The following is a 27,037-nucleotide window of genomic DNA, read 5'->3' as shown; positions in this document are numbered from 1 at the left end:
ACCAAATGGTATTCAAATTTCACTTTCCATTGTCTCGCTTAACATGAGAGAGAAATAAAAATCTTCATATTTATTGTGTTTTTTAATTGGTTTGGAAGGCCCAGGACTTGACACATCTCACATTACAGGTAGGCAGGGAACATCTTTTTCTTTTACATTAAACAACTATAGGGACCCTTTTCCTTTTATCCTTTGTGTTTTTTGTGTCATTTATGTAATGCTTCGTGCAGAGAAGAATAATAACACGTGCTGAATCATAACTGGTTGGGCCTTTTTTGCTAGCTCCCATCATCAGTGACGTAAACGTCAGCTTGGTTGTAGTAGAATGTAGAGGAGAGAACGTGGTTCTTTGCTTTATTTACACGTGGAGTTCATTTTTCTAAAAATAATAATATTAAATTAAGGGTTTGGCTAATGGAGGAGAAGATAAAAATCTACAAGTATATATGGCGCGGCTCGGGTTAACATTAAAAGATTATTTATCTTTTCTTTGTATTCGAAAAATTGTCCATGAATTAATTAGTTCAATCATAACTTATAACCTAGGTTCTAAACTCAACAGGATGAACCTACCCTTTTACTCCGCTACATTCACATACTAGCTAGGCTTCGTTTATAGACACTGTTCATGACGAGCTTTTGCTTTATATATCTCGCACTGAATCCTTATCACCAAAAGGATTATAGGGTGTTTTGATTTTTTATAGTTTTTAATAACTTATATACTCTGACGCATAAAATGCTATAAAGATATACAGTGGATTCTAATTTAAAACACCTAACTGTAGGCTGTACACGTCTCTATAATATTTTAGCGTGTGTTTGATAAGGAGAAAAATATTCTTCAACTTTTTCATGTTTGATTGGTTTTTCTTTAGAAAAATACGTTAAAAATAATTTTCATAGTGAAAGCAAGAAACAAGCTTCATAAGTAATTTCAAACTCATTGTCTCCTTCTCACCCCCAACGGCCCCAAGACCAAAATGAGATGCAAAAAAAATGAAAGCCACTCTTTTATTTAAATTCCTCCCAGATACATGTCTTATACACCAGACTCAACAATCTTGGAAAGCAATCAAATCGAGGGTTCGAACGAGAATTGACCATTCAATGTTGTGAAGTATTAATCGAGATCAAAATTGGAAAAAGAGATGCAAACGGAGAGAAATAACCATTTGACCATTCCGGATTGACCGAATTGGTGTGGAACCCACAGCTTGACCATTCTACCCTCGCCACCCCAAACTCCCACTCCCCACTTCATCCGACCCCATAATATTTTTTTATATTAAATATAAATGATCTTGAGATAGTTCTTTTTTTTTTTCCGTACAAATATAACAAACACACTTAAAGTTATATGAATCCATAAGAATAAGAAAGAATTAAATAAAATATGAAGAAATAAAATAATACCAGTTGGCCACTGTGTCCCCAAGAAGCAAAAAGGAAACCCGGTTTCTCATAAAATAATGACTAGTTGGCCACATTGAAACAGCAGCAAGCCCAAGAGACCCGTTAAACCCAAACCAACCACAGTCCGTGCCTCCCCTATATAAAGCCCTCTATTCACCAGGCAGATATTTTTCCTGCCTTCCTCTCTCCTCTCTCTTTCCATCTCTACAAAACTATTTTTACAGGTCTGTCATCTCTTTTTTTGCGTCAAAATGCCACAATAATCATTCTTCAATAGTTCAATCGAATTGTCCGATTAATTTTTTGATGCTTTATTTTTTTTTTCTAAAGGTTTTTTTCTTTGAATCTCAGTGTTTGTTCTTGCGTTTAGTGTTGATTCATATGATTTTCTATTTTTGCTTAATTCTCACTTTTTCGTTGTCTTTCTCGAAAGCTAAACGCAATTTTTCATCTTTCCTTTTGTCCGGACTTGAGTTTTCGATACTTTTGCGTTCTATTTATTTTTTCTTCCATCACGTAAGATTGTACAACTTGGTAGTAATTTTTTAATTGCTTTTTCATTTTTCTACTGGAATTTTCAGATCATAAACTTTTTGAAAGTCATGGCATGTAACGAGAGAGCATTGTGGAAAAGTAGTTGCTTAATTAGTTTCATTTTTCTACTGGAATTTTTTGCGTTTACACGGACTTCGGTTTTCGAAATACCTTTAATTTCCGTCATATTTAATTTTTCTTCTATCACGTATTTTAGTAAACAACTTGTTGATCGTAATCATATTTTAATTGCTTAATTGTTTTTCTACTGGAATTTTCAGATCATAAGTATTTGGAAGACATAGCATATAATCACGACCCAGCATTTGTGGAAAAGCCGTTGCTTATTTTCTCAGGTGCGCTATATATAGTACTCAAGACCTATATTAAACTTTTAAAGTAGCGTTGTTAATTATATTTGCTTAGTCGAATCTGCATATTTGTTATCGCACGTACACTTTTCTTTTGTTTGTTTATTTGCATCTTTCTTTTAGTACAACTGATAAGCAAATTATAGTTTGGGGTCAAATTTGGTTCACTGCTAGTACTTATTTGGAGATTATTATGTAGGGATAGTTTATGAGGCAGTGATTAATTAATATAGGAATTATTTTGTAGTAATTAATAGTAATGAGTAATAATGACAGGAATTATTGTAAAGTGATTACTTACTTTAAGAATAGTTTGTAAGTTTATGATCAGGTGGTGATTAAATAATGTAGGAACCACTATTTTGTAACTATTTTGTAGTAATTAATATGAGCATTGTTATACAGTTTTTCTTTTTATTTTTAATTACATAGGGGTAGGGGAAGGGGAAAATCGGAGTGGGGATTCGAACCGTCACCAACAAGGTGAAAGTTCAAGTAGTCAACCAACTGAGTTACTAAATCCCTATCATTGTTATACAGTAATTACTTACTTTAAGATGATTTAAAAGATACCCAATTTGAAATACAAAACTTAGTGCTCGACGATTCAATCTGATATACTAGCGATTGAATCATGTCACTAGTCAACTAGTACTGATAATTGTCCTAGTTCTTTGACATCTCGTTTTCAGAATAAGAATAAGAAGAAAATTTTCAACTTGAATATGAATATGACTAGTAGTTTGAAACTCCCTCACTGATGGGATATTTTGATCCCTTTTTCCTCTCATTCTCCCATGGAGGATCAGGAAAAGGTCAAACCAAGTATCTTATTTTGAAGCAATTTCTAGAGTTTTTTCTTATTCGGACTGGTCTTGCATTGAGCCCCAACTATACTTAATAGGGATGGGATGGCTCCTACTAGCGCTCTCCCCCTGAGAACCGCACATGTGATTTCTCCCCACATACTTCTCTAGTGGAGAAGGCCCTTTCCTTCACATCTGGTAAGCGCTTCGATGTAGCCAAGCTTACTGCTAGCCTGTCGGCTAGAGCCAAGCTTCGACGTGATCGCTCATCGCTTTTGGCCACCTTATTCCGTCACTCGTGAATCAAGTAAGCACCAACAAAGATCTATTTATTCATCACGTTCGAGCCAGCTTGGAAGCAATCTATGAAAATAGAAAGTATACGAGAAAATAAGAGATGAAGGGTATCCGAAATTTACTTGGGCTGAAAGAGGAATAAAGGAATGAATCGACACATTGTTTCACGATTTAATGCTCCATTTTGCCAAGTCTATTGCTAGGGGCCAGAAAGAGCAACTTCCTTTCCAGCTTTGGAGACCCAGTCGGGCTTCCTGAACACCTCATTACTAACTAGGTAGCTAACAACCCATCTTTTTATTTCTTTTGAAACACACCAGATCCTCCCAACGATCTAGATCCTATCCCTAGACGATTTGAGTAATTGGAGAATGACAATTGGGCTCTGTAGTGGTAAAACCTCGTAAACCTTGAGTGGCTCGATAATTATGATGACTAGATCCTTTATACTCTTACTAAAATACACTTTTTTTATGACATGGGAACCCGCAGCTGCTACCCTTCGGGTGCGCACAGGGTAAACCCAGCTCCTGTGCCATAGCTCGCAAACCACACAGGAGAGTACTAAAATACACTTAAGACTCAACCAATCTTGAAAGTGGTGTGGACAACTACATATCTTGAATCTAGATTGCAATCCTTTCGCGCTTTTCTTATCAACTTTTTAGTTAGAGAGGGCTCACTGCTGCCAAAATGCAACGATTTTTCTTATATATGATAGTACCTCCTACGCTCCTTATTCAAGAGTAAAAGGGCATAGTGAAAGGAGGGAAATATATCTTTTAAATATATTCTATGCATAAAGGTTAGGGTTAGCCCCTGCAACAAACATTAGCCGGAAATGATTATCCAGGAACTAGAAGATGGTTGGTGCGACGCACTTAAATCCCCCCAGAATCAATCCATAAGACTTTAGGCGACTGGAGAAAGTTTTGAAAGAGCTCAACCTTCTTTACCCATTTAGCTAAGTATTTTCCTTTTTCCTTTAGGGAGTCAAGATTTTAAATATGTGGGCCTTCATCACCTTTAGACAATCTATCTAAAGAGCCTACCTCATAATAGATTAGCTAAAGCGGCGTTTGAAAGATTTCTTTCTCAATCATGAATTTGAGCGTACTACTTGAATCACCAAAGACGCCTTTCTCACTATCTATTCAATTCAAACTTCAAGCTCGCTTATGAAATTAAGAAAATAAAGCCAAACAACAGAGCATGGGCCCACTGGTATGAAAATCAAGCAGAGTAGAGACATAAGCGCAAATCTAAAGCGATAAGCCGGATTCCTATGGTTGAAACTTTAGAAATCAAAAGCAAAGAAATGCAGAAATTGAAAACAAAGAGAATTGGGGATGAAAGGATTAAAGGATATGAGCAAGACCCAAAGGATAGTAAATCTATGGGAAAATTTGGGTATATGAAACCCAAATTCTCCCAATTGGATTCAACCCTAAGAACCTATACTATCTGAATTCAAAAGAAGACTCAATTTGAATTCCCCAAATGAGCAATCCAAGTATGAATTAATGGAAATGATTCATGTAGCAACTAAGAAATAGCACTTAATTAACCAAACAAACTATGATTACTACTAAGCTAAACAATCTCTCAAAAACACTCAAGTTTCATCAATCTTCAAGGTGCATGAAAATAAGGCTAAGGGGTCGTTTGGTAGATAGTCTAAATTATCCCGAGACTATAAACCCGAGACTAATTTATCCCATCTATTGGGACTATTTTATACCATCTAAAAGATGATATAAAATAATCCCAGTATAAGTGGGATAAGAAGGTATAAGCTGGGATATCCCAGCACTAATTTTTGTACCATGTTTGGTACAAGGTATATTTATACCTTCTACCAAACATGGTATAAAAATTAGTGCTGGGATATCCCAGCTTATACCTTCTACCAAACGACCCCTAAGGGTTCTATTTATACTAAAGCTATTACAACAAAGCCTTAAATAGGCACTTTGCGAAATTAACCCAACATGGGCTCTTCTCCACTTGAATTGCAAACCTATCCTTGAACTTGCGATTCTAGCCTTGAATTGTATTCTTAGCCATGAACGGCACTCCTTAGCCACAGATTGCACATATAGCCATCTTTGTGCTCCTAGCCACTTTGAGTAGTAGCTTCTTCTTCAATCTCCTTCCAAAGCTATCTCTCAAATGTTGTACGCTCTTGAGATCTTCTCCTCAAGCTTCTCCAATGCTCCTCTTCTCATGAATATGACTTGAAGTACATAGAGCTTCCCTGCTTGGCTACGAGTGAAAGGCCTTGAAGGAGTTGTGCCAATTGGGATCATATTATCCTCCCCTTCTTGGAGAAGATTCATCCTCGAATCCAAAGGCATACCTTGAGGCTGAGTGTCCAGTGTCTTGACCACTCCAAAGTGTCACATCATCTCTCCACTATAGGCTTCTTTTATAAACAACTCTCTCCATGAGCTCATAGGAACACACACCTTGTCATCCCTGAACAAGAGCCCATCAACAAGTTGGAATCGGTCAACCCTCTTCCTTTGAGTCAACTCCGCACAAATCTCTTTGAAATCGGGATCTTGAGAATAGAATCCCTTGAGGCTTTCAAAACCCATCATCCTATAAGTCATAGTATTTAGCAAAACATACCTTCTACACAAATCATCCGCAACCACATTTTCTTTAACCTTCTTGTAATGGATTACATACGGAAATGCTTTAAAAAGTTCAACTCATTTCGCATGCCTTTTGTTGAGTTTGGATTGTCTCTTCAAATACTTCAAGGACTCATGATCCGAACGAATCACGAATTCTTTGTACTACAAATAATATTGCTAATGGGTTCATACAATCATAAGTGCATACAACTCCTTGTCGTAAGTAGAGTAATTCGACGAAGCCCCTTTTAGCTTTTCAATAAAGTAAGCCAATGGTTTGCCTTCTTGCATCAATACTCCACCTATACCAACTCCGGAAGCGTCACACTCAACTTCAAAGGTCTTTTCAAAATTGGGCAATTGATACAATGGCGACGAACTCAACATAGACTTCAACTCTTGAAATGCCTTCTCTTGCTCATCCCCCCAAACAAAAAGAACATTTTTTTAATCAATTCGGTCAAGGGAGAGGTAATAGTACAAAACCCCTTCACAAATCGTCTATAGAAACTTGCCAACCCATGAAAACTCCTCACATCGGTTGCATTTTTAGGAGTTGGCCAAGTTTTAATGAATTCACCTTTTCTTCATCAGCTTCCACAACATTCACACTCACAATAAAACCCAAGAACACCACTTTATCAACACAAAAAGAATATTTCTTGAGATTAGCAAACAACCTCTCACGCAACAAGATGTCAAATACTAGTCTCAAATGGTCTATATGCTCCTCAATTGTTTTGATGTACATAAGAATATCATCAAAACAGACAACTATAAATTTATTGATAAATGGCTTCAAGACATGGTTCATCAATCTCATGAATGTGCTAGGTGTATTGGTTAGGCTGAATGGCATGACAAGCCACTCATAAAGGCCAAAATTAGTTTTGAAGGCCGTTTTCCACTAATCACCGGGGTTCATTTGAATTTGTGATAGCCACTTCTAAGATCAACCTTGGAAAACACACTTGAACCACATATCTCATCCAACATATCATCAAGTCTAGGAATAAAATGTCGATATTTTACTGTTATTTTGTTGACGGCTCTACAATCAATGCACATCCTTCACGTGTCATCTTTCTTTTGAACAAGAATCACTGGTACGACATATAGACTAAGACTTTCCTTGACTAAACCTTTCTCAAGGAGCTCTTCAACTTGCCTTTGCAACTCCTTAGTTTCCTCCGGATTGCTCCTATATGCCAGTTTGTTGGGAATTTGAGAACTCGACACAAAATCAATTTGATGTTCAATACCCCTCAATGTAGGCAATCTCTTAGGCATCTCCTCCGGAAATAGATCATCATATTCCTGTAAAAAAGAAATCACAATACTAGGCAAAGTGATAGTATCTTGGTTAGCATGCAAAAGAAGATATTTGTTTACAAGGCACACCATGAAGTGCCTCTCATCAATACTTTTCAAACAATTGCTTGGCCTTGCCAACATACACCTCTTGAGTCCATCTTGAGATAAACCTTCTCCACCAATAGCAACCAACATCTCATTTTCATGCTTCTCCATTTTCTCCTTTTGAACCCTTTCTCGGAGTTCCTTCATGATTCTATAGTCTTTGCTCACTTGATAGGGTGTTAATGGGGCAAGAGTAAACTTCTAACCCCCAAGTACATATGTATACTTGTTGGACCTTCCACTATGTTGAGCATCTCTATCAAATTGTCGAGGCCTCCCAAGCAAAATGTGACACGCTTGCATAGGTACTATATCACATAAGATCTCATTTTGATACCTACCAATGCTATACTTGATAACAACTTCCTTGGTTATCCTTATTTCACTACAATCATTGAAACATTGGAGTTTATAGGGACTAGGATGTTTTCTTGTGGGGAATTTCATGTGTTCAACCAAGAATTGGCACCACATTTGTACAACTCCCACCATCAATAGTCAACGAACACACCTTGTCAACTGTCTTGCATTTAGCATGAAATAGGTTCTCCTTTTGATCAAACTCTTCTCTAGCTAATGCACTCATGACTCTCCTAGCTAAATTGGCAAAGTTCAATCGCTCCTCCATCCTTTTTTCAACTTCGCCCTCGGATTCTCCCTCATGCTCACTCTTTTGCTCCTTATCATTACTATCAACCCCACCCTCTTCTTCATCATCAATATGGTACCTATCACGTAAGGCCACAATTGACCTCCTATTGGGACAATCATTTGCAATATGGCCTCTACTTTGACATTTGAAACATTGAAAGGTAGATGGACGAGAGAAGTTAGGTTTAACATTTTTACCTCCTTTGGCCTTGTCATCACCCTTGGTCTTGTAGTCAAACTTAGCTTGAGGTGATTGAGTAGTGCTCTTGGACTTTTCCCAAGTGGACGATTTCCACTTATCTTTGCTCTTGCTCTATGATGAAGTCGTAACATTCTTTGCCTTGTACGATCTTTCTTCTTTCAAATCCGATTCAACTTTGGAAGCATCATGGAAAGCTTTATTTAGACTCCTATAAGTTTATAACCTGATGGGTTTGGAAATTTCATGATTCAAGTTAGATATAAATCTTGTGAGAGTGCAGTCCACATGTTCTTCGATTTTGGACTTCATCCTTACATTTTTGAACTCGTCAAAGTACTCTTCAACACTGTTGCAGTCTTGTTTCAACATGTATACCTTCTTGAGTAGTTCTTGGTAGTAGTTGGGAGGCACATACCTCGTCTCCATAAGCTTAACCAATTCATTTTAAGTAGGAGATCAAATATTCGTTATTGAGCCCTATCTCGCTTCTTGGATTCCCATCAAGTCGATGCATACCCCTCAAATTGAGTGAGGGCATACCTTGCCTTCAAATCTTTCGACACATTGTTGGTGAGGAATAACCTCTCACTTAGCAACTTCCATTCATGAAATTCTTTTGGATCATTACTACCTTTGAACTTGGGTAGTGTCACCTTGATGGTATTTAAGTTATGATCATTCTCCCCACGCTCCTCATATCTTTGCCATCTTCCTCGATCGTCATGACCTTGGAACCTAGCTTCATGACCGAAAATCTTGCAAATCCACCTTGTCTTCCTCTACCCCGATGGGCCATTGGACCATGCCTTCCTCCATTACGCGGTTTATCCCACCACATTTTTTGTTGAACCTCGTCACCCTCCTCATCAAATAACGGGTTTTGGAATAGATCTTGTTGTTGGTTTTGTTGAGGTGCTTGGGGAATGTTTTGTGGAGTTCTTTGGGTATTGGTTCACTTTGAGTTTGGTACATTTGGGGGTAGTTTTATGGATTAGTGTTTTGGAAGGGAGGTTGCGTGGTCTGTGGATGTTGTGAAATCTTTTGGGTAGGTAAGGTGGTGGTGGGGGGAAAGCATAAAGCTCGTGCTTGTCGGAGGTAAAGGGTTTGATTCGTCTCCGGATTCTTACTCACATCACCTTTAACTTGAGAATGGGGAGTGCCCACTCTACTTGAACTCTCAACTTGCACCACCTTCGTCTCCAAACTCCCTATTCTCCCCTCTATCCCTCCTACTTTCGATGTCAACTCCGCTATTGCCTCATGATCATGTTCAAGGAGTCCGCTACATAGACGGGTCCTCCACACCTTAGAGGTGTTCACCTTGATTGTTTCGGTTAGACACGAGAACCTGCAAAACCTAGCAAATGATGTTAGTAGTAAAAGCCTCACGTTACTCGTATTAAACTCTCAATCCTTACCTCCCGTGCTCTTTCGAAGTTGTTGATGAATCACTTGACCAATCAAACTCACACGGTTTCTTATCCTTTGTGAAAGAGTGGATCCTTGTTTAAATGAATAAAGGACGACTCAAAGCAATGGACGAGAGCCAATAAAGTTTCGACGAAATAAATGGAAAAACTTAAGAAGAATTAGCACGAACTAATTAACATACTAAAGAACTAGTTAACAACAAGTAACATCGATTACGAGTTGCTAAAAGAAGTGAAAGAAATGGAAGTTGAATCAAGATACGATTACCTTGAAATATACGGTTGGACCTTGGATTATACGGTTTTTTTCCCTTTATACGTTTGAGACTTAAGAAAAATACGACCCGTATTTATGATGTATGATTGGAGCAGGAAATTATACGACTCGTACTTGTTATGTACGGTTCGTATTCCTTTGGTCGTACTTTGATGTCACAAGTCAGTAGTCTTGAAATCCCTGTTACTAGATACAGTTGAATTGTATTGTTCATTTTTCTTTATACGACCAAGATGTAGGGGTTTGACTCTAACAAAAATTTGGTCTGTTTTATTTTATATGGCTAGTATTTCATGGTCGTATTTTCTTTGTCACAAAACAGTGAGTTCCAAATCCTTGTTGCTGGATATGGTTGGACTTGTACTGTCCGTACAATTATGTATGGTCCGTACAACATGACGTACTTCTCTTCAGTGAATCTTCTTGTACTTCGTTCAGCTTAGGATTTGTGTTGGATTTTCTGAATTGGCCGACTTCTTGGGCCCTACTCAACTTTGTATTTACCTTTTTGAGGTAGGAAAACCCCTTTTCCTAACTTGAAAACTTTGGATCAAATGGTCCCTTGGAGTGTCTTCTTCCTTATGAAGGTTTGAAGGTTACTCAAGAACACTAAGAACACCCAATTTACTAAGTACCTCAATGTCAACTCAAATTTGCTTCAACTTTCGGATCTGAATTCAATATGAATTAGGCCCAAATAAGCTTCCAGTCAACAAAACCCAATTTGTGTTCTTCAAAGCTTGAAGACCCTCTAATGGTGGATTACTCCAAACTCGTCCAAACAGTTCCAAACTTTGTATCCAACTATATTTGACCCTTGTGAACTCAATTCTACACTCAAATCAACACAAATTAATGCCTAACACCAATTTTTGATTTTTTTTAAACTATGAAGAACCTAGGATTAAGAATTGTAGGAACAATCCTTTAGCCTAAGCTCTGATACCAACTGATAGGATTCCTATAGCCAAACTCTAGAAATCAAAAACATAAAAATGCGAAAATTGAAAACAAAAAGAATTGGGGATGAGAGGATAGGAGCAGGACCCAAAGGATAGTAAATCTATGGGCCAACTTGGGTATGTAAACCCAAATCCTCCCAATTGGATTCAACCCTAAGAACCTATACTATTTGAATTCAAAAGAAGATTCAATAGAATTCCACAAATGAGCAATCCAAGCTCGAATTCAATGGAAATAATTTATGTAGCAACTAAGAAATAACACTTAATTAACCAAACAAATGATGATTAATACTAAGCTAATCAATCTCTCAAAAACACTAAGTTTTATCAATCTTCAAGGTGCATGAAAATAAGGCTAAGGGTTCTATTTATACTAAATCCTATTACTATAAAGTTCTTAAAGTGGGACTTTGCGAAATTAACCCAACATGGGCTCTTCTCCACTTAAATTACAATTCTAGCCTTGAACTTGCGATTCTAGCCTCAAATTATATTCTTAGCCATTAATGGCACTCCTTAGCCACAGATTGCACATATAGCCATCATTGCGCTCCTAGCCACTTTGAGTAGTAGCTTCCTCTTCAATCTCCTCCCAAGCTATCTCCCAAATGTTGTACACTCTTGAGATCCCTTTCTCAAGCTCTTCCAACGCTCCTCTCCTTATGATCATAGCTTGAAGTACTTGGAGCTCCCCTGCTTGGCTATGAGTGAAATACCTTAAAGGAGTTGTGCCAATTGGGATCATATCACAAAGAAAAGAAGCAAGATGACTACTTCCATTCCTCTCCTTAGACTGACGGTATTACAAGAAAGAAATAAATTAATTAATTATTACCTATATGAATAATGTGAATTAGAATCATAATACCTCACAAACAAGATAGATGACTTGCTTATCCAGACTATATTGACCTTAGCCTTCTTTACTTTTTAGATATCCGTTCGTGATTGCCCTCCATCACTCTCTCCATCAATCTGTGTTTGTATTCTTTTTGTTTGTCTTTGACCTTTTTAGCTACTATTTCATTTTCGAATCAATGCCGTGATAAGTCAAGTATTACTACTATAAGGGGAGAATCAAAGCTTCAGACAATTGCACCTCTTCCTTGCTTCTTTCCTAACAATTAGCTTCTCATGTGGGAGGCTTGGTAAGCAAGCTATCATCAACATCGATAAATTCCTATCAATAATAAGTCAGGATGGTGGGAAGAAGGCCTTCCCTACTTCTATTGAAAGGGAAAATTACCATTTTGCAGCTGCTCCTCGACAACTACCTTCCATCCCAGTTGGTCACGAACAAAGTTAGAGAATTGCGTAAATAAGAGGAAGAAGCAAGGATACGCTTAAAGCTTTAACTTCCCAACAAGTAAATTTGAAGAGAGATTCTCAAACATTTGACACACAAAATTTCCATGGATGCGATCTTCTCTCTTGTCCTCAACCATGCATCCTTTTTTTTCTTCTTTTGGCCTATTAGGTATTGAATCCTACCTTAGTTGCCGAGTGGTGTCGTTCCCTCCATAATACCTAAATAGAGTTTCGTCTATGAAGCCTAAAGCTTAAACAATGGCAGCAAGTAGTAAGTTGGCCTATTCTCTCACCTCGCCTCTACCTCCTTCAGTGTCCAAGTTAAAGTGTTCAATGGTTCTTCGACCTACCACCTTTTTTCTCAAAGGCTGAGCTGGTTCAATTGTAGCTAATGCTATCTTACCTTTTTCCCGTTCAAGTGAAAGTGAAGACTTTTCGTTAGCTATCGGCTCTAAGAGATTGCAATAAGCTTCTTAAGGAAAAAGAGAGATGTGAGAGATCAGTTAGTGGATTAGTGCAATCGAGAATTTATGCTATCAATGGAAAGAGAACTTAAATGAAAACAAAAACCAAATATTTTAGATATGGCAATTTTAAAAAGGATAATTACACTTTTGATCCTTTAGTTATTTAGAAATCTAATTTGATCCTTATGATATTTGATTAAATATATGTAACTTTCAACTAATTGAAATGTGTGTTTTTGGCCCTTTTATGTAGCAAGTTTGTTATATTTGGATTATTTTTAGAACTATATTATTATCACATATGAACTAACAATAGAAGCTTGACAAAACGCATGAGTAATTAAGTGGTAGAACGGTTAATAATTATGATAAATTTATGAATATTCACAAGTAAATGAATCAAAAGCGCATATTTTAATAAAATAAAGATTAAATATACATAGTTAGATATCAAAAGGACTATAAGTAGAATTTTACCCATTACTAAGGGACCAAAAGCACTGTTAATTTTTTTTATCGGATGTCCTCGAAGGGACCTAAAGTAGGGGTGGGTGTTCGGTTCTTCGGTTCGATTTTATCAAACGTCAGTTCAGCTATTTCGGTTTCGATTTTTGAAGGTGGACATGAAACACGTAACCAAACTAGTTCGGTTCGATTCTTTCGGTTTCGGTTTTTGATATATGATTACTAGGTGTTATATACATACTGTAAGAATAATTAAGAAAACACATAAAAAGACATACATTAATCCTAAAGACACATCCTAATCACCTTCCTTTGTTAAGGATATTTGATTTTCTTAACTGAGTGGAAAATTTTCTTAACTGAAGTGGAAAATTAGGGATACAAAAGCAAAAGAGGGCTTGTTACAATTGGATTTTTTTGGGCATAAACTTAATGGGCCTGGACTATTTTAAAATTTTTGGGTAATGTATTAAATTTTGGTGGGTATTCGGTTCTTTGATTGGGTTTTCGGCTATTTCGGTTTCGATTTTTTGAAGGTGGACACCGAACACCGAACCCAACTAGTTCGGTTCGATTCTATTTTTTGAAATTCGGTTCGGTTCGGTCCGATTTTTCAATTTTCGGTATTTATGCCCAAACCCTAACCAAAAGTACTGTTAACCCACTGAAAAAAAAAATCATTTACTTTCTTTTCTTGTTTATAAATCTTTATTTATAGTTAAGAATTTCTTGAGTAGACTGATTATGTAGAAAATGCATAAAAAATAGGGAAATTTATGTGGTATAGAGAACATATAAGAGGTATTTTTCATTTAGTAACTACACTTTAATGACATCTGGTGATTAAATGTTATATTTTAATTACACAAGTAACTAATACCTCTTTTCACTATATCCAATCTTTTCCCTCAACCTTCTCCGGCTCTTTTCTCCCCCAACTCTCCTCTCCAAGCATGACACATCTAGGAGTAGATTTCACTATTTTTTTTTATTAGACATAATTCTCCTATATTCTCCGGCTCTTTTCTCGTTGATCAAAGACCTACAAAGCTTCATTTTTGATCTGCGGCTTTTCTTCAGTTGTCTTCTCTAGCCCTTTTCTCCTCCATGATCGTCATCTTCTATGGCCGAAATTCATGACCAATCGATTGAATTTTTCTGAGATCTGAGTGTATTTTCTCAGATCTAAATGTATTTTATTTCTTGTATCTCAGATCTGAATGTATTTTCTTTCTTGTATCTCAAATTCGAGTGTATTTTATTTCTTGTATCTCAGGTATGAGTGTATTTTTTTTTTAATTGTAAAATATAGTGTTTCTTATGTATTTTTCGCTTGTATTTCGAAGGAGATCTTTTTGTATACAAATAAATATCGTGAATTTTACTACAACTGAATATGCATGTATTTTCTTGTATTTATGTTGTTTGAATACAATTGAATTTAAATATAATAAGTTGATTACGGTGTAAAAGTAGCTACAAATGACTACAAACGAATTGATTGCATTCGAAATCTTTTAGTATAAAAATGAATACAGTGAATTTGAATATAGCTGATTTTTTTTTTACATTTATGTGGTTTGAATATAACCGAATTTAAATATAATAAGTTAAATACAGTGTAAAGTAACTATAAAGTCAAATTGAAATACAATTGAATTTAAATACACATTACCAAAAATAATAGCTATGCGTAGATTTTTTTTTTCAAAATTTAGTCATTTGTGAAAGTTACCTCAAAAAAATACTCACCTGATCGGCACCCAGAGGGAAAAAAATTCCAAAATTTATTCATTTGTGGAAGCATAAGAGCGCGGGCTTGTATAGTTATTATGCCTAAAAAAAAAAAAGAAAGTCCCAAAATGTTGTAAGTTGCCCCCAAAAAATACTCACCTGACCGTCACCCAGCGGAGTATAAGAAGGCGGGTTAGCCATAAAATAATGAGGAGTCGGGCCACCGGGAGCAGTCCCCAGAGAATCAAAAGAAGCCTCAAACACCCCCTTTCCTCCTCGTGGGGACACCCCCCAAATTTCTCATCCGAATCTCCCCGTACTTTCTAATTTTTATTCTTGACGCAGATATTGTTATTCCCCTCGCTATTCGTTACTCCCTCTCTTTCGAGTTTCATCTCCATGAAACCTACTCTTGTACTGGTAGGTACACTCTATAATTTTTCCCGTTTCTCTTTCTGCTGCTGCAAACGCAAATCGATTTCTTTTATTCTCAGTGCATCTTACTTCATCTTTTCCACGGATTGTCCGATTGATTTTTCGATCACTCCATGACCGAATCCCAATGCTTGGTGGTTCAATTCACCGATTTTCTGTTTGGTTCCTGATAAAAAATAAAATAAAATATATACTACTACTTATTATCATATGCTTTTTTTTGTTTTTTTTTCTCCTTAACTTTTAAATTGACTGCATTTTGCGGTAGTTCTGACCTTTCATTTTCATCATTTGATTTATCGCAACTTGCTGATCAGAATCATTTTTCGTTTTGCCTTTTCAATTTCCTTCTGGAACTTTTTTCAGATCATAAGTTTTAAAAGATACTAATATGTGATCACACTTCCAGCATTGTGGAAATTCGGTTGCTTCGTTTTTCAGGTGCGTAATGCTGTCTCTCATACTTGAATTAATATTTACGTTTCAGTAAGTTTCGCATTTTCTTATTTTTGCAATTTATTTTAGCTCACAAAGCTTTTCCTTGTGAGTTACTAGAGTTTTCGTTTCTTTACGAGGTCCTGAAGCATCTTGTCTTGGTTTTGATGTTGCACTTTGAAGTACTGTTGACAATTAATTTCGCTTCTGTATTTCAGTAAAAAAGAATTACTTCAACGATTCTCGGTCAAATCTGTGCTGCCTCCATATTTGTTATTGCATGTACACTTTTCTTCTGTTTGTTTGTTTTGCATTTTTCACTTTTGGCACTAATTCGTCACAGTTGTTAAAAGAATAGCATGAAGTTATAAATATAGCTTTTGCTTTATGTCATGCGTGTGTTAGAAATATGCTTCCTATCTGTGTTGTATAATCTTAGTGCTGCTGTCTTATGGCTCCTCCTGGGAGCTGTGTTATGGTCTGCCTGCATTATCTTGTTAATGTTGTCATAACATTTGGTGTTTTTGATCTAAAGTGTATCCATGCAACATCATGTAAAATACAGATAGCTAGACACATGAGCAACATGAAATTGACTGTTTTACCACTTTAATAGCCTACAGTGGAAATTGAACACCTTGTTAACTGTTACCTATTGCTCTAAGAGTATATTATTTAATGTTAACTAGCTTTTGAGCTGAGGGTCTATCGGAAACAGCCTCTCTATCCCATAAAGGTAGAGGTAAGGTCTGCGTACATCTTACCCTTTCCAGACCCCACTTGTGGGATTACACTGGGTATGTTGTTGTTGTTGTTGATGTTGTTGTTGTTGTTGTAATGGTAACTAGCTTTGTTCCTCTAAAAGTGTTTAGAGATCATATTCCAAGAAATTTACCGCGTCAAATGGATTGGCTACCTAACCTACTCTCTTGAATTTAAGCACTGTACTGACATAAATTAAGGATTTTTCCCTAGAGAATTGAAAATTCATCTTGCGTAAATGATTCCTGTTGTTTAATCATATGTTGTTATGGTTGAAGTTTAGGGCATTGTCCATATTGAGGGGTAGAATAAAGAGTTGTAGGCTTGAAGGATGATCGTTTTTTGTCGTATTGGATCTTACAAGTTGCTTAGGATAAGAAAAAAATATTTTATCTACTAGTATTGCAACTTTATCAATGCTCTTCCTTTTCGTTTAGTTTTTAACATGTAAGTCCTACGTCACAATATTAATGGTTTTCTAGCCTATGATCACGCATAATAATTAATGTAAGTCCTTTTCCCCTCCTCACTGTGAACTTGTTTCTATACAAAATTATTGATATCACTATTTTCTTTAACTGCTTAATGGGTTTATTTGATTAATTCTTGGATAGAGAGATCTAAAAAGTCATATAAACAAAGTTGAGTGGCGATAGGATTTATAAATGTTCATATTAGAATTTAGATAGGTGTTGTACAGATTGAATTACATTAGATGAATTCATATTAGGATTTATAGAAAGAATTGCTAATGAACTCACTTTATTCACTTGATAAGGAGACCGATTCAATGCCTGAGCGGCACATCTGATTTTTGAAAAAAGAAGCAAGGATTAGCATTCGAGTAATGCCCTTTCACTTTACCTCTTCTAGCTTGTAATTTGCTTGTTGCTAGTGCTGCTCTATCATTCTTTTTCGTTTGTAGTTGAAAGAATTCTATTTTATCTTTAAATTTGAATATGAAAATCATTGAAATAAGAAATATGAGAAATATTCGACTTGAATTTTTTGTTTCTAATGTAAATATATAAAACTGGAACACAAGTAGGTGAGGGAGTGGATGCAGCCAAGTGGTTAGAGGCAGTTATTTGTGAATCCATCATGCACAGGTTAAGCTGTTTTTCACCTGTAACTTCAAAATAGTTGTTAGTGTATGGACTATGATCACGTCACACACATGTGATAACTCCTCAAAGCTTTATTTTGGAATAAGAAGGATTAATCATGAATGCTTTTATCTCTCAGATTGTTGAATTTAAAGTTTGAGTGATCATACAATATTTAACTGTTTCTCTGTCTAGCTCTCTAGCAACCTCCCGCTTGAAATTTATGACATTAAATAACTGCTTCTACCAAAATGCTTTCTTATGCTGTCGCCTATTTTGGTTACTGACCTAGGTCTACTTTTGTGAAGGTTAGGGCAGAATGTTCTTATAATTTGTTGCTTTAGATATTAAGGATGCATTAAACTAATAGTTTGAAACAGTAAGAAAAGCAAAATATGTCACATTAAAGTCGAAATAATATAAAGTATTACTTTAAATTTAATTTGGCTGTTAATCAAACGAAATGGTTGTGGATTACATGTTATATAATAGTAACGTATAGCATAAATTAAAGAAACCTGTAAGATATTAAGTACCGAAACATATCAATATTCCTTATCTTTATAAACCACAAGTTATTGTGACTCTTGTTTTTTCGAATATTAGATTAGATATTGGTCGGCACATAGAAATTTCAATAGTTTTGCAACTGTTGAGTTTTAAGGATTCAATAATACTTTGTTTTTATCTGTGTATTTCGAATTTTTGGAAACATGTGTATACTATTAACAAATATAACTTTAATGAACTTAGTGTACTTAAAATTTTGTTAGGAAATTCACATTTAAATCATAATTTTGTACTTCCACATTTAACAAAAATCTTCAGAAAAAATTAATGGTATTATTGGTAAAAAAATTCTACTTCTCAAATTAACTCGCAAATACTGTTCCAATTAAGAATATTGAGAATATCTTGTTCTGCTATTACTAACATGATGTATATTTTGAACCAAATTTGAAATCAAGTATTACCATGAAAGTAGTTCTTTTTCCTAATCTTTTTAAAAATAGGGACATTAATTATTTTCCTATCAAGCACACTAGTATAAGAGAAAGTGATTCTGATATAGACTATGTCAGTTGTCTTTGATGTTGTAGAAATTATATTTTAATGGTTGTATGTAGTATATATTAACAAATTAACGAGATACAGGGGGTGATACATTATTTAAATTTCTTATAATGAAAGTGTCACTTTCGATATGCAAGTGAAGGGTTCAGGATGTAACTCAGAAAACTATTAGGAATGTAAGTTGATAACTAACGTCAACTTATGTACACTGTGGTGAAACTACTATGCCCAAGGTTTCTTGATAAGCAAGTAAATTTTACAAGGAGGTATGAAGTTTTTTATTTTTTGTTTTGTTTTTTTGATAAGTGAAGGCATAGTATATGTAGTAATATGTAATTTTCATAAACATGTATTAGAAGGCCTTATGCAAATTCAAAACAAACATCAAATGTTTATCTACTCAATTCAACATCAGTACTCTTTAATATCGTGTGTTTTGATGATCTTAGACAATGGAGAGACTAGTAAAGACTGGGAAGAAGTTGACATAAAGGATGGGAGATTTTAGAAAGTTAATAACTTGACTGGTGGTGATGGCTTGTGGCTTAGCCACTATTCTCCAGGAAAGGCTCTTTAGAAAGTTTGATAACTTTTTGATTTACACTTGGGAAAGGCGAATTGTCGGTGGTAGGATAGGCTCATGTGTTGACAATCATAGTGACAGAAACGAATATAGGACCAAGTCTCTTATATGTGGTGGAATTGTTGAGGAGACAAACAGATTGGATATTGTTACTGGGAACTTGTGGTCCAATCAGTAGCATTATGGAGGTGCGATTAATTGAAAAGAGGGAGTTAGGGGATTTTGGAAAGGGCCAAACCAATCTCACTAATTTTGAAGGTGATTTCTTTTACGGAAAAAGACCAAAAATACCCCTAACATATAGAAAATGGTTCACAAATACCCTTCTTCCACCTTTTGTCTAAAAATACCCTCAGCCTTTGTTTTTGGCTCAAGGATATCCCTCCTTTCACGTTTTGGTCTAAAAGTACCCTCAACCGTTTAACACAACTTCAACTAAATTATTTTCCTATACTGCAGCGTCGGACACCACCGGAAAAGAACTATAACTATCACCACTTAACCTTCATACAGATTTGATTTTACGATAATTTCTCCACTAATCCAACTAATTGAGAAGACCCACTTAACAAACTTAAATCTCAAGAAGCTAATCCATAAATAAAAACAAGTTGCCTAAGAGAAATTTGCAGAATATACTTACAAATACAACAAAAAAAAAAATGCTATTTGTTTTATCTTTAGCGGATGCTCCGATAATTCTCTGATGGAGTATGTTACAGCTGATGATTTTTGCTAATTCTTGAGACCAAAAGGTTGATGGTATTTTTAGACCAAAAGGTGGAAGGAGGGGTATGCTTGAGCCAAAAGCAAAGGTTGAGGGTATTTTGAGATCAAAAACGTGAAAGGAGGTTTTTTTTTTTTTTTTTAATTTTTAAATTGAAAAATTGATAATAAAAAATAGGAATGTAATTCTCATGGCCATGACCCAAATAGTAATGGACTAATGGCAGAGATTCTGCTCTACAAGGCCATTTGAACCATTTTCTATACCTTAGGGGTATTGTTGGCCCTTTCCTGTTCTTTTATACTTAAGGTCTTATGTTCAACAGTTTCACCATCTCAAAGTGCTTTCATGGAAAGAAGACATCATATTCTACAATGTCGACATTTGAAGATGCTTTTGTTGAAAGAAGACATATTAGATGCAACTTTGATCCCAATGGAGTTGGTGGACTCCAGATTAAAACAGTAGGGATTACTACCCAAGGTAGATCGGATAAAAACATGCAACCCTGGACTTTCTAGAGCTAGAGATAGTGGATTTACTTTGTTATACCCACTGCCAAGTTCTTAGTCCAGGTTAATGGGCCTCATGCCTTTTCCAGAAGCTCAAGCGGTCTTTGACAAGGTGGCCCTTTGTTTCCATGCTGTTATTAGCAAAAAAAAGAGTAGTGATCAGGGGTTATCTGAGATCCTTGCAGCTTGACCGTTGCACGGAAGGCTGGATTGATGTAGAGGTGTCTCATCTTCTATTTGCGGACAATAATCTTGTATATTTTTACCCCGAGGTGCATCTACTTCGCTACTTGGAAAACACATTATTATTAGGTACCTTTAAGTTTGAAGATAAACATGAAGAAGTGTGAGATTAGTCTAGTGGGTTAAGGAAATTAACATAGAAAAATTAAGGGAGATCGTACTTGTATGGTTGGTCTGCCTTCTTTCAAACTACCTGGGACTTGCTTTTTGGTTCTTATAGCCTTTCCATGGTGTAAACTGTAAAGCTACATAAGTATTGGATGATATTCTTTCTGCATATCCGTCAGGATTCGAGCTTTATGTTGATTTGCTGTTTTCTCTTTTTCATTGGACATTTCTTTGTGTTCTTAATTTTATTGAAGTGTCATATTTTCCTATCTTTAAACCTAGTTTCATTTTTGACACGGTCTTGTACCTCATTGATTTGGTGGCTAGTGGGCTGTGTTCACACCAGTTGGTCCTTTTGAGCTAGTACGGATTCCACCCACCGATAGTCCTGGATGTGGTGAAAAGCTTTAATGCACTCATTTAATCACATCCTTGTGTAAAGTGCATCATAGAAGTTCAAAGTGATCTTATATGCGGAAGAATACTTTCCTCTGTTATAGAGTTCGAGGGTCAAAGTACCTAATTTTCCGTATGGATTTAGACATAGATTCTTCAAGTTTTTGAAATAAAATTCACATATTTGGAAACTGCATAGCAAGTACTGTGGGTCACAAAAGTTGTTAGTTCAAAATACATAAGAGATTTTTAAAAAGGGCTGTGGTCAAAGAAAAACCTCTTTGACTCCCCAATAAGTAATAGCATCCCCTTTTGTAAATGTGACAGAAGAAGTACTAGGTTTAGAGGGATAGAAGAAACAAATTAGATACTTACGTAACTGATGTAATTCAGTTAGAGTTGCTTAGTTAATGCAACAAAAAATGACTTTTTACCACATTTTTTATACAATAGATTTGCATGACTTAACTGTGAATATATGACTTATGAGTAAATAAAATGGTTATGATAGACATCAAAATGACAAGTTCATAATACTATTGATATACATTGTTTGTTTCTATGCTTTTGAACAGATGTGTGTGCATCAATGTATTACTAGCCTCTAAGATATCGCCATAACACATTTTCTTCTCTTTCTTTCCATTTTGTAGTGTATATATACCTGCCTCTCGTATTTGTTTGAGTCTGTGCCTCTTATATCAAGATGGTTCAAGCCCCAACTCCTCCCCAATCGTACAAACTACTCTCTTTTTGCTGCCAATTTCCTTCTCTGTGAAAAAGAGAAGCCATTCTCAATAAGTGCGAAGTTTAAGTTTTGGAAAATAATATTCTGGGCTAGCTTACGGTCTGTGGTTCACCTACCTTAAGTGATGCCACATTTTTGGAATGATTGAAATGGGTTAGAACATTTATAAAAAGCATAAAAAAAATTATGATGTTCTAAAAAAGTTGGGAAAGAAATCTTGGAGATTTGGCCTCATACTATATTGTAATGGCACCTCAAACTGAAACTTTAGGCTGTATAAATGATGTTAGAGATACGTTAACTACACTATCTCCTTGCTTGTCCCGTCAATAGACCGTTAACTACACTATCTCCTTGCTTGTCCCGTCAATAGACCAACTTATTAATGCTATGGTTATTACAGTGCCTACTAGTATATTTGCCTTTCTGTAATTTCTTTTACTTAATCCCTTTAAATAAGATTGCACATATGTTGCTAAAATTCGCTTGATGACCTTCAACTAAACCATGATAACTATAAAAAGACAATTGGGAAGAACCTCAATATTGGCGTCTCTGAGAGAGAACCTTGTCATCTTACTCAAATATGGTGTTATAGTTCTATCCTTGTCCGGTTTGTCGGGGAAATTCTTGATCATGTTGCTACACTGATGAAACTGTTATTTAGCTGACATACTGCAGTAACACTGGATGATCCATTTGTTTTCTTGAGTGAGGCCAGTTTTCCTGGAAATTGTTCTTTTTTTTTTTTTTTTTTTTTTTTGTTGATAATGGTTACAGGTTTTTATATATATAAAGTCGACTGCACAAGTTGTGTGGTCAAGCCCAAGGAACCTTACAACACTACTTAGAGATGAGAGAATCATTTTCATTTTTATCGAAGTGCTAGTCAATGTGAAACCTTATCTCCTCCTGTTTTGTGTCTATCTGTCTTGAACTTAGAATCTTTGAAGGGAGATTGTTAAATTATGTCTTGTATTGTCACCGTTTGAAATTGCTGCTGCTGCCATTATTGAGCTTTGGTTGTATAAATTTTCCAACCATTTAGGTATTGGCATTGAAAAAGATGCTCCATCGTGCTGATTATTCCACTAAAATCTAAAAGGACGCTTCGCCTTTTTCTTATTTTTATAAACATTTCCGGAATCTCCCAAATTAATGGGATCATATGCTTTTGTGGTAACATTGCATGCTTGCAGTTTTACTGTTCGAATAGAAATTCAAAATTCTAGCTTTAATTTCATTTACCTCATCAATACGTAGTACCTGAAGCACTAAAGGTTGATAAGCTCCATGGAGTTTTTGCCTCTTTAATTTCCTAGTCTTATTCATTACCTAATATTCCTTCATTCACGTTTTTTGACAATCGTAACAGTTATTCCTTCATTCACGTTCTTGTAAACTACAATCTCTCGCGTTAAAGACTCTACTCATTGTAGATGACTTTGTTCTGCTTTTGCGTATTCCCTAAAGTAATACAAAAGACTTCTCCCTAAGATGGACTTTATGCTCAGACACTTCACGACCTAAACATGAATTCGTCCATGTTAATTTTAGTACGCAATGTATTGCTATACAAATGTGTAATTTGATGAGACTGTCTTCTATAGTATAGAAAATCTGGTTGTTGATTGTGCATTCCATTCAGTTGGGTTTAGCATTAGTGTCCTTGTGATGCAGAAATAGCTGTTGAAGCTTCTTACTGTCTTCGGAAGCAAACAATGTTTGTTGAGCATGCTTCATATATTATCTGATCATCCATTCTGAAATTCTGGGAAGAGAATTACTAATATAAATTCCTATTGTATCTTTTTTCTTTAGCACTTGAATGCTGAAGTTCGACATTGGTGTGAAATGGACTTTGTTTATCCCTGCTAAAGACTATTGCACATAAAGCATATTGATGCAACTTTGAGGTATGTCTTAATATATTAAGTTGCTTAACTCTGCTCTGTACTGTTTGCTTGTGCCATGTTTCTCAAGGAATTTCCATGAGGAGCTACTGTTATATATAATCTTTTCTGTTTACATTTCTTTGCTCCCACCGCTGTTTAAACAAGTCAACTATTTACAACTATTTGAAAATGTCAAATCAAGTACGATCCTAGTATATAGGCATACACATCATAAGCATGAAGTGTCAAGAAAGATAAAGAACTTTAGAGATACTGTGCGAATGTATTCTTTTATTTGTTGTTATCTTGATTTAAGTAGCTGTGCTAAGGATTGCATCACACTTGTCAAACTTGATGTCATTAACCATATGAACTGAAGACTTGACATTCCTGGGTTCTCTACCATTAACTACCACTACTAATTAAAACATAGCTCTGTAAGCTTGGGCTTCTTCTTCAACATGAGAACTCAAAACTCTTACGAGTCTGGTTTTCACCGCTAATGCAGTTGTAGCCTGCAGCATTTTCCAGTAACACGATAGTCAATGTCAAGGTTGTGAGTTACCATTGTGTTTCCAGATGAAGTATATGAATAAGAAATTACCCCAATTCGGTAGTTCCTGATGTCTCACAGTTCTGTTGCTGTGGCTGGCTTAGCTGGAGATGAACAGGAGCATGAGGGTCTTCATGGATGGTTAAACTGTTTGGAACTAGGGCATTTCTGCTCACTCCATTTGCATCTCTATTTCCATAAACCTGGAGTTCAACACGAAATGTAGAAACAATTTGCTAGAGTTCTAAACAGAATGGTGAAACTCATTTAGTTGGTATAAGAATACAAACGGAAATAATTATTCTTGAAGCATAGTGAAAGCTTTTAGTGATGTACTTTGGTACCTTCTTATACAATTCCATATTTTCTTGATGAATTAGGTTTACCTTCTTATATAGTTCCATGTTTTCCTGATGGATGAGGTTTCCCTGCAAGGTAAAAAATTAATTTAGCTTCGTGAAAAGTTATCCTTTTTAGGATAAATCGATAGAAGTCGTTGCATTTTATGCTGATTGACCTTTCGGTTTAGTTCTTGTATCTCATCAATCAGAATTTCGTCCTGTAGAAATGAGAGGTAGAGTTAGTTCGTTTTAATTCAATCAATATAGTGCACATTTGATGGATCTGAAAGTTTAATACCTTTCTCACACGAACACCACGGAGACTCATTTCCAGTTGGTTCTCCAAGTTCTGCAAATCTTTGATGCTCAGACCAGAAAGCTCTTCACCCATCATTTGTCTATAATGCAGAAATAAACTGTTAGGAAACATGCAACTCCAACAGAGAAATTGATATTTGACTGTCTGTGACTTAGATATAGATTCTGTTTCTAACAACCGTGACTTCTCGTTTCTTGGGGGTTTTGATGTTAAACAGCGTGAGGGGACCTTAGCAGAAATCTCTAACACCATTTGAGGTGGGCTTATTATTGGATTTTCACTCCCCAACATTGAGTGGTTTTTTGAGTTTATATAGTGAAGATAGCTCTACAGAATCCTCCATGCTACTACATTTAATCAGAAGAGAGACTGAATGTTGCGTGATACTTTAAAAACTTGATCTGAGGGAGATATTAAACATATTGTGGGGGTTACGATCATGGTCCTGAGTGCCTCATCCTTTTGATTTGGAATACCAGTAGCCTGAAATAATCTGAGTGTCCTTTCTGTTAGTACTTACAGATATAACCTTTTTATGGAAAACCTAGAGCAGATATCTGTCATCTGCTATTTTGTGAACTGATGCTACAAGCTATATAGTGGCACTGACTTTTCTCCGCCATGGTGACTTATACTTTAATTCTTAATTTCTTGCAAAAGAAATACTTATTAAGGGGAAATTGGCGGTTAGCCTAGAATGCCAATACTGTTGTTCTTTTTGGTGTACTTTCGAGGTCCCTATTTGTATAGAGGATTGGATCTCTTTTGTTGAGAATAGTATTTGATGTAGGTTCTCTTCTTTTGATATACGGCTTGTATACGGGGTTTCCCCAATTAATAAAACTATTTACCTTATCTAAAAAAAAAAGATGCTATGACATGTGCTTCTTCACCTATGAGCTGTGTCTTTAAGAAGGATAGCACTGGACAATAATTATTGTTGACAAAGTGATATAGTAATTGTTAAAAAAAGGTTATGACTGAACTTTTAGTTATTGGCAATAAGAAATTTGAAGTTTAATGTAAGAAATCTAGCTATTAAAAACTTAAAACTGCATCTTTTCATCTAAATCAAAATTTTAAAATGTGTTTTGAACTGACTTGACCTGACTTTTACTTCGCATATATAGCTTAATTCCATTCTTGTGTACTAAGAATTATTCTTTTTCTTTTCTGTTAATCGTTGCATTTTCTTGCGTTACAGTTTTTTTACTAGTGCTTTTCTTCGTTAAAGCCCATACTTCTACTGCACTTTGATCTTAAAGTCCCAACAAACTTTAGCACATTTGCTTTTGACTACTTTGGTAAGATGATCTCTTTGTCATATACCTCTTGAGCTTCCAAGAAACCCGTGAGATTCCATTTACTAGACAGAGAACTTGATTGTGGTTATCGAAAAGTGGATCATTGTTTTAATTAAAAAGAAAAGTTGATCATTGTTTTCATCTCTGCCAACCCCATCTTCTAAATAAAGACGACCAGAAAGCACCTGTTTGAGTTGCCATCTGCGTTTTCCAGTCCAATATGCACAGTGCTCGTGTTTCTCTACTCTTCCGTTCTAGCTCAGTCACTATAAATGCTCATTATATAACTTAAATAGTAGATAAAGAATATTTTAAGTTTCTGATTAATCAAACACTTCTAAGAACGAAAACTTCAATGGGTGAAACGATTTGACTCTTTTGATGTAGGAATTCAATGCAAATTTACTTTTTTTTTAACATATTTTTCACTTAAACGTCTCCAAAACTACACTGGAGACTACCTAGTTACCACATGTGCTCAATTTAAGAAATTTTACGAACTGCTTAACATG

General features: G+C 35.6%; 1 protein-coding gene and 1 long non-coding RNA gene across 7 annotated transcripts in view; one reads left to right on the top strand and one right to left on the bottom strand.

The window, feature by feature from the left end:
* Positions 1-1,492: 1,492 nt before the first annotated feature.
* LOC132627662 (uncharacterized) overlaps positions 1,493-27,037 on the top strand; it is a 44,068-nt gene continuing 18,523 nt past the window's right edge. For 3 of the 5 annotated variants that reach the window (XR_009577938.1, XR_009577937.1, XR_009577934.1), the window contains exons 1-4: positions 1,501-1,640; positions 2,232-2,306; positions 15,786-15,860; positions 23,935-24,029. This is a non-coding gene — a long non-coding RNA (uncharacterized LOC132627662). Of the gene's footprint in view, positions 1,641-2,231; positions 2,307-15,080; positions 15,405-15,785; positions 15,861-23,934; positions 24,030-27,037 lie in introns of those variants that run through there. The other 2 variants (XR_009577936.1, XR_009577935.1) reach the window with 2 other exon arrangements.
* The window catches only part of LOC132627660 (MADS-box transcription factor 23-like), a 35,922-nt gene continuing 32,940 nt past the window's right edge, over positions 24,056-27,037 (bottom strand). The window contains exons 5-9 of one of the 2 annotated variants that reach the window (XM_060343133.1): positions 25,201-25,300; positions 25,079-25,120; positions 24,906-24,989; positions 24,613-24,764; positions 24,056-24,523 (exon numbers count right to left, since the gene is read on the bottom strand). In XM_060343133.1, the coding sequence (XP_060199116.1) occupies positions 24,508-24,523; positions 24,613-24,764; positions 24,906-24,989; positions 25,079-25,120; positions 25,201-25,300 (394 nt within the window). In that variant the 3' untranslated portion in view covers positions 24,056-24,507. The remainder of the gene's footprint in view (positions 24,524-24,612; positions 24,765-24,905; positions 24,990-25,078; positions 25,121-25,200; positions 25,301-27,037) is intronic. The other variant, XM_060343134.1, reaches the window with a different exon arrangement.

This window comes from Lycium barbarum, chromosome 2 (genome assembly GCF_019175385.1).
Source record: "Lycium barbarum isolate Lr01 chromosome 2, ASM1917538v2, whole genome shotgun sequence".
Lineage (NCBI taxonomy): Eukaryota > Viridiplantae > Streptophyta > Magnoliopsida > Solanales > Solanaceae > Lycium > Lycium barbarum.
This window is presented reverse-complemented; position numbering and strand designations above follow the sequence as displayed.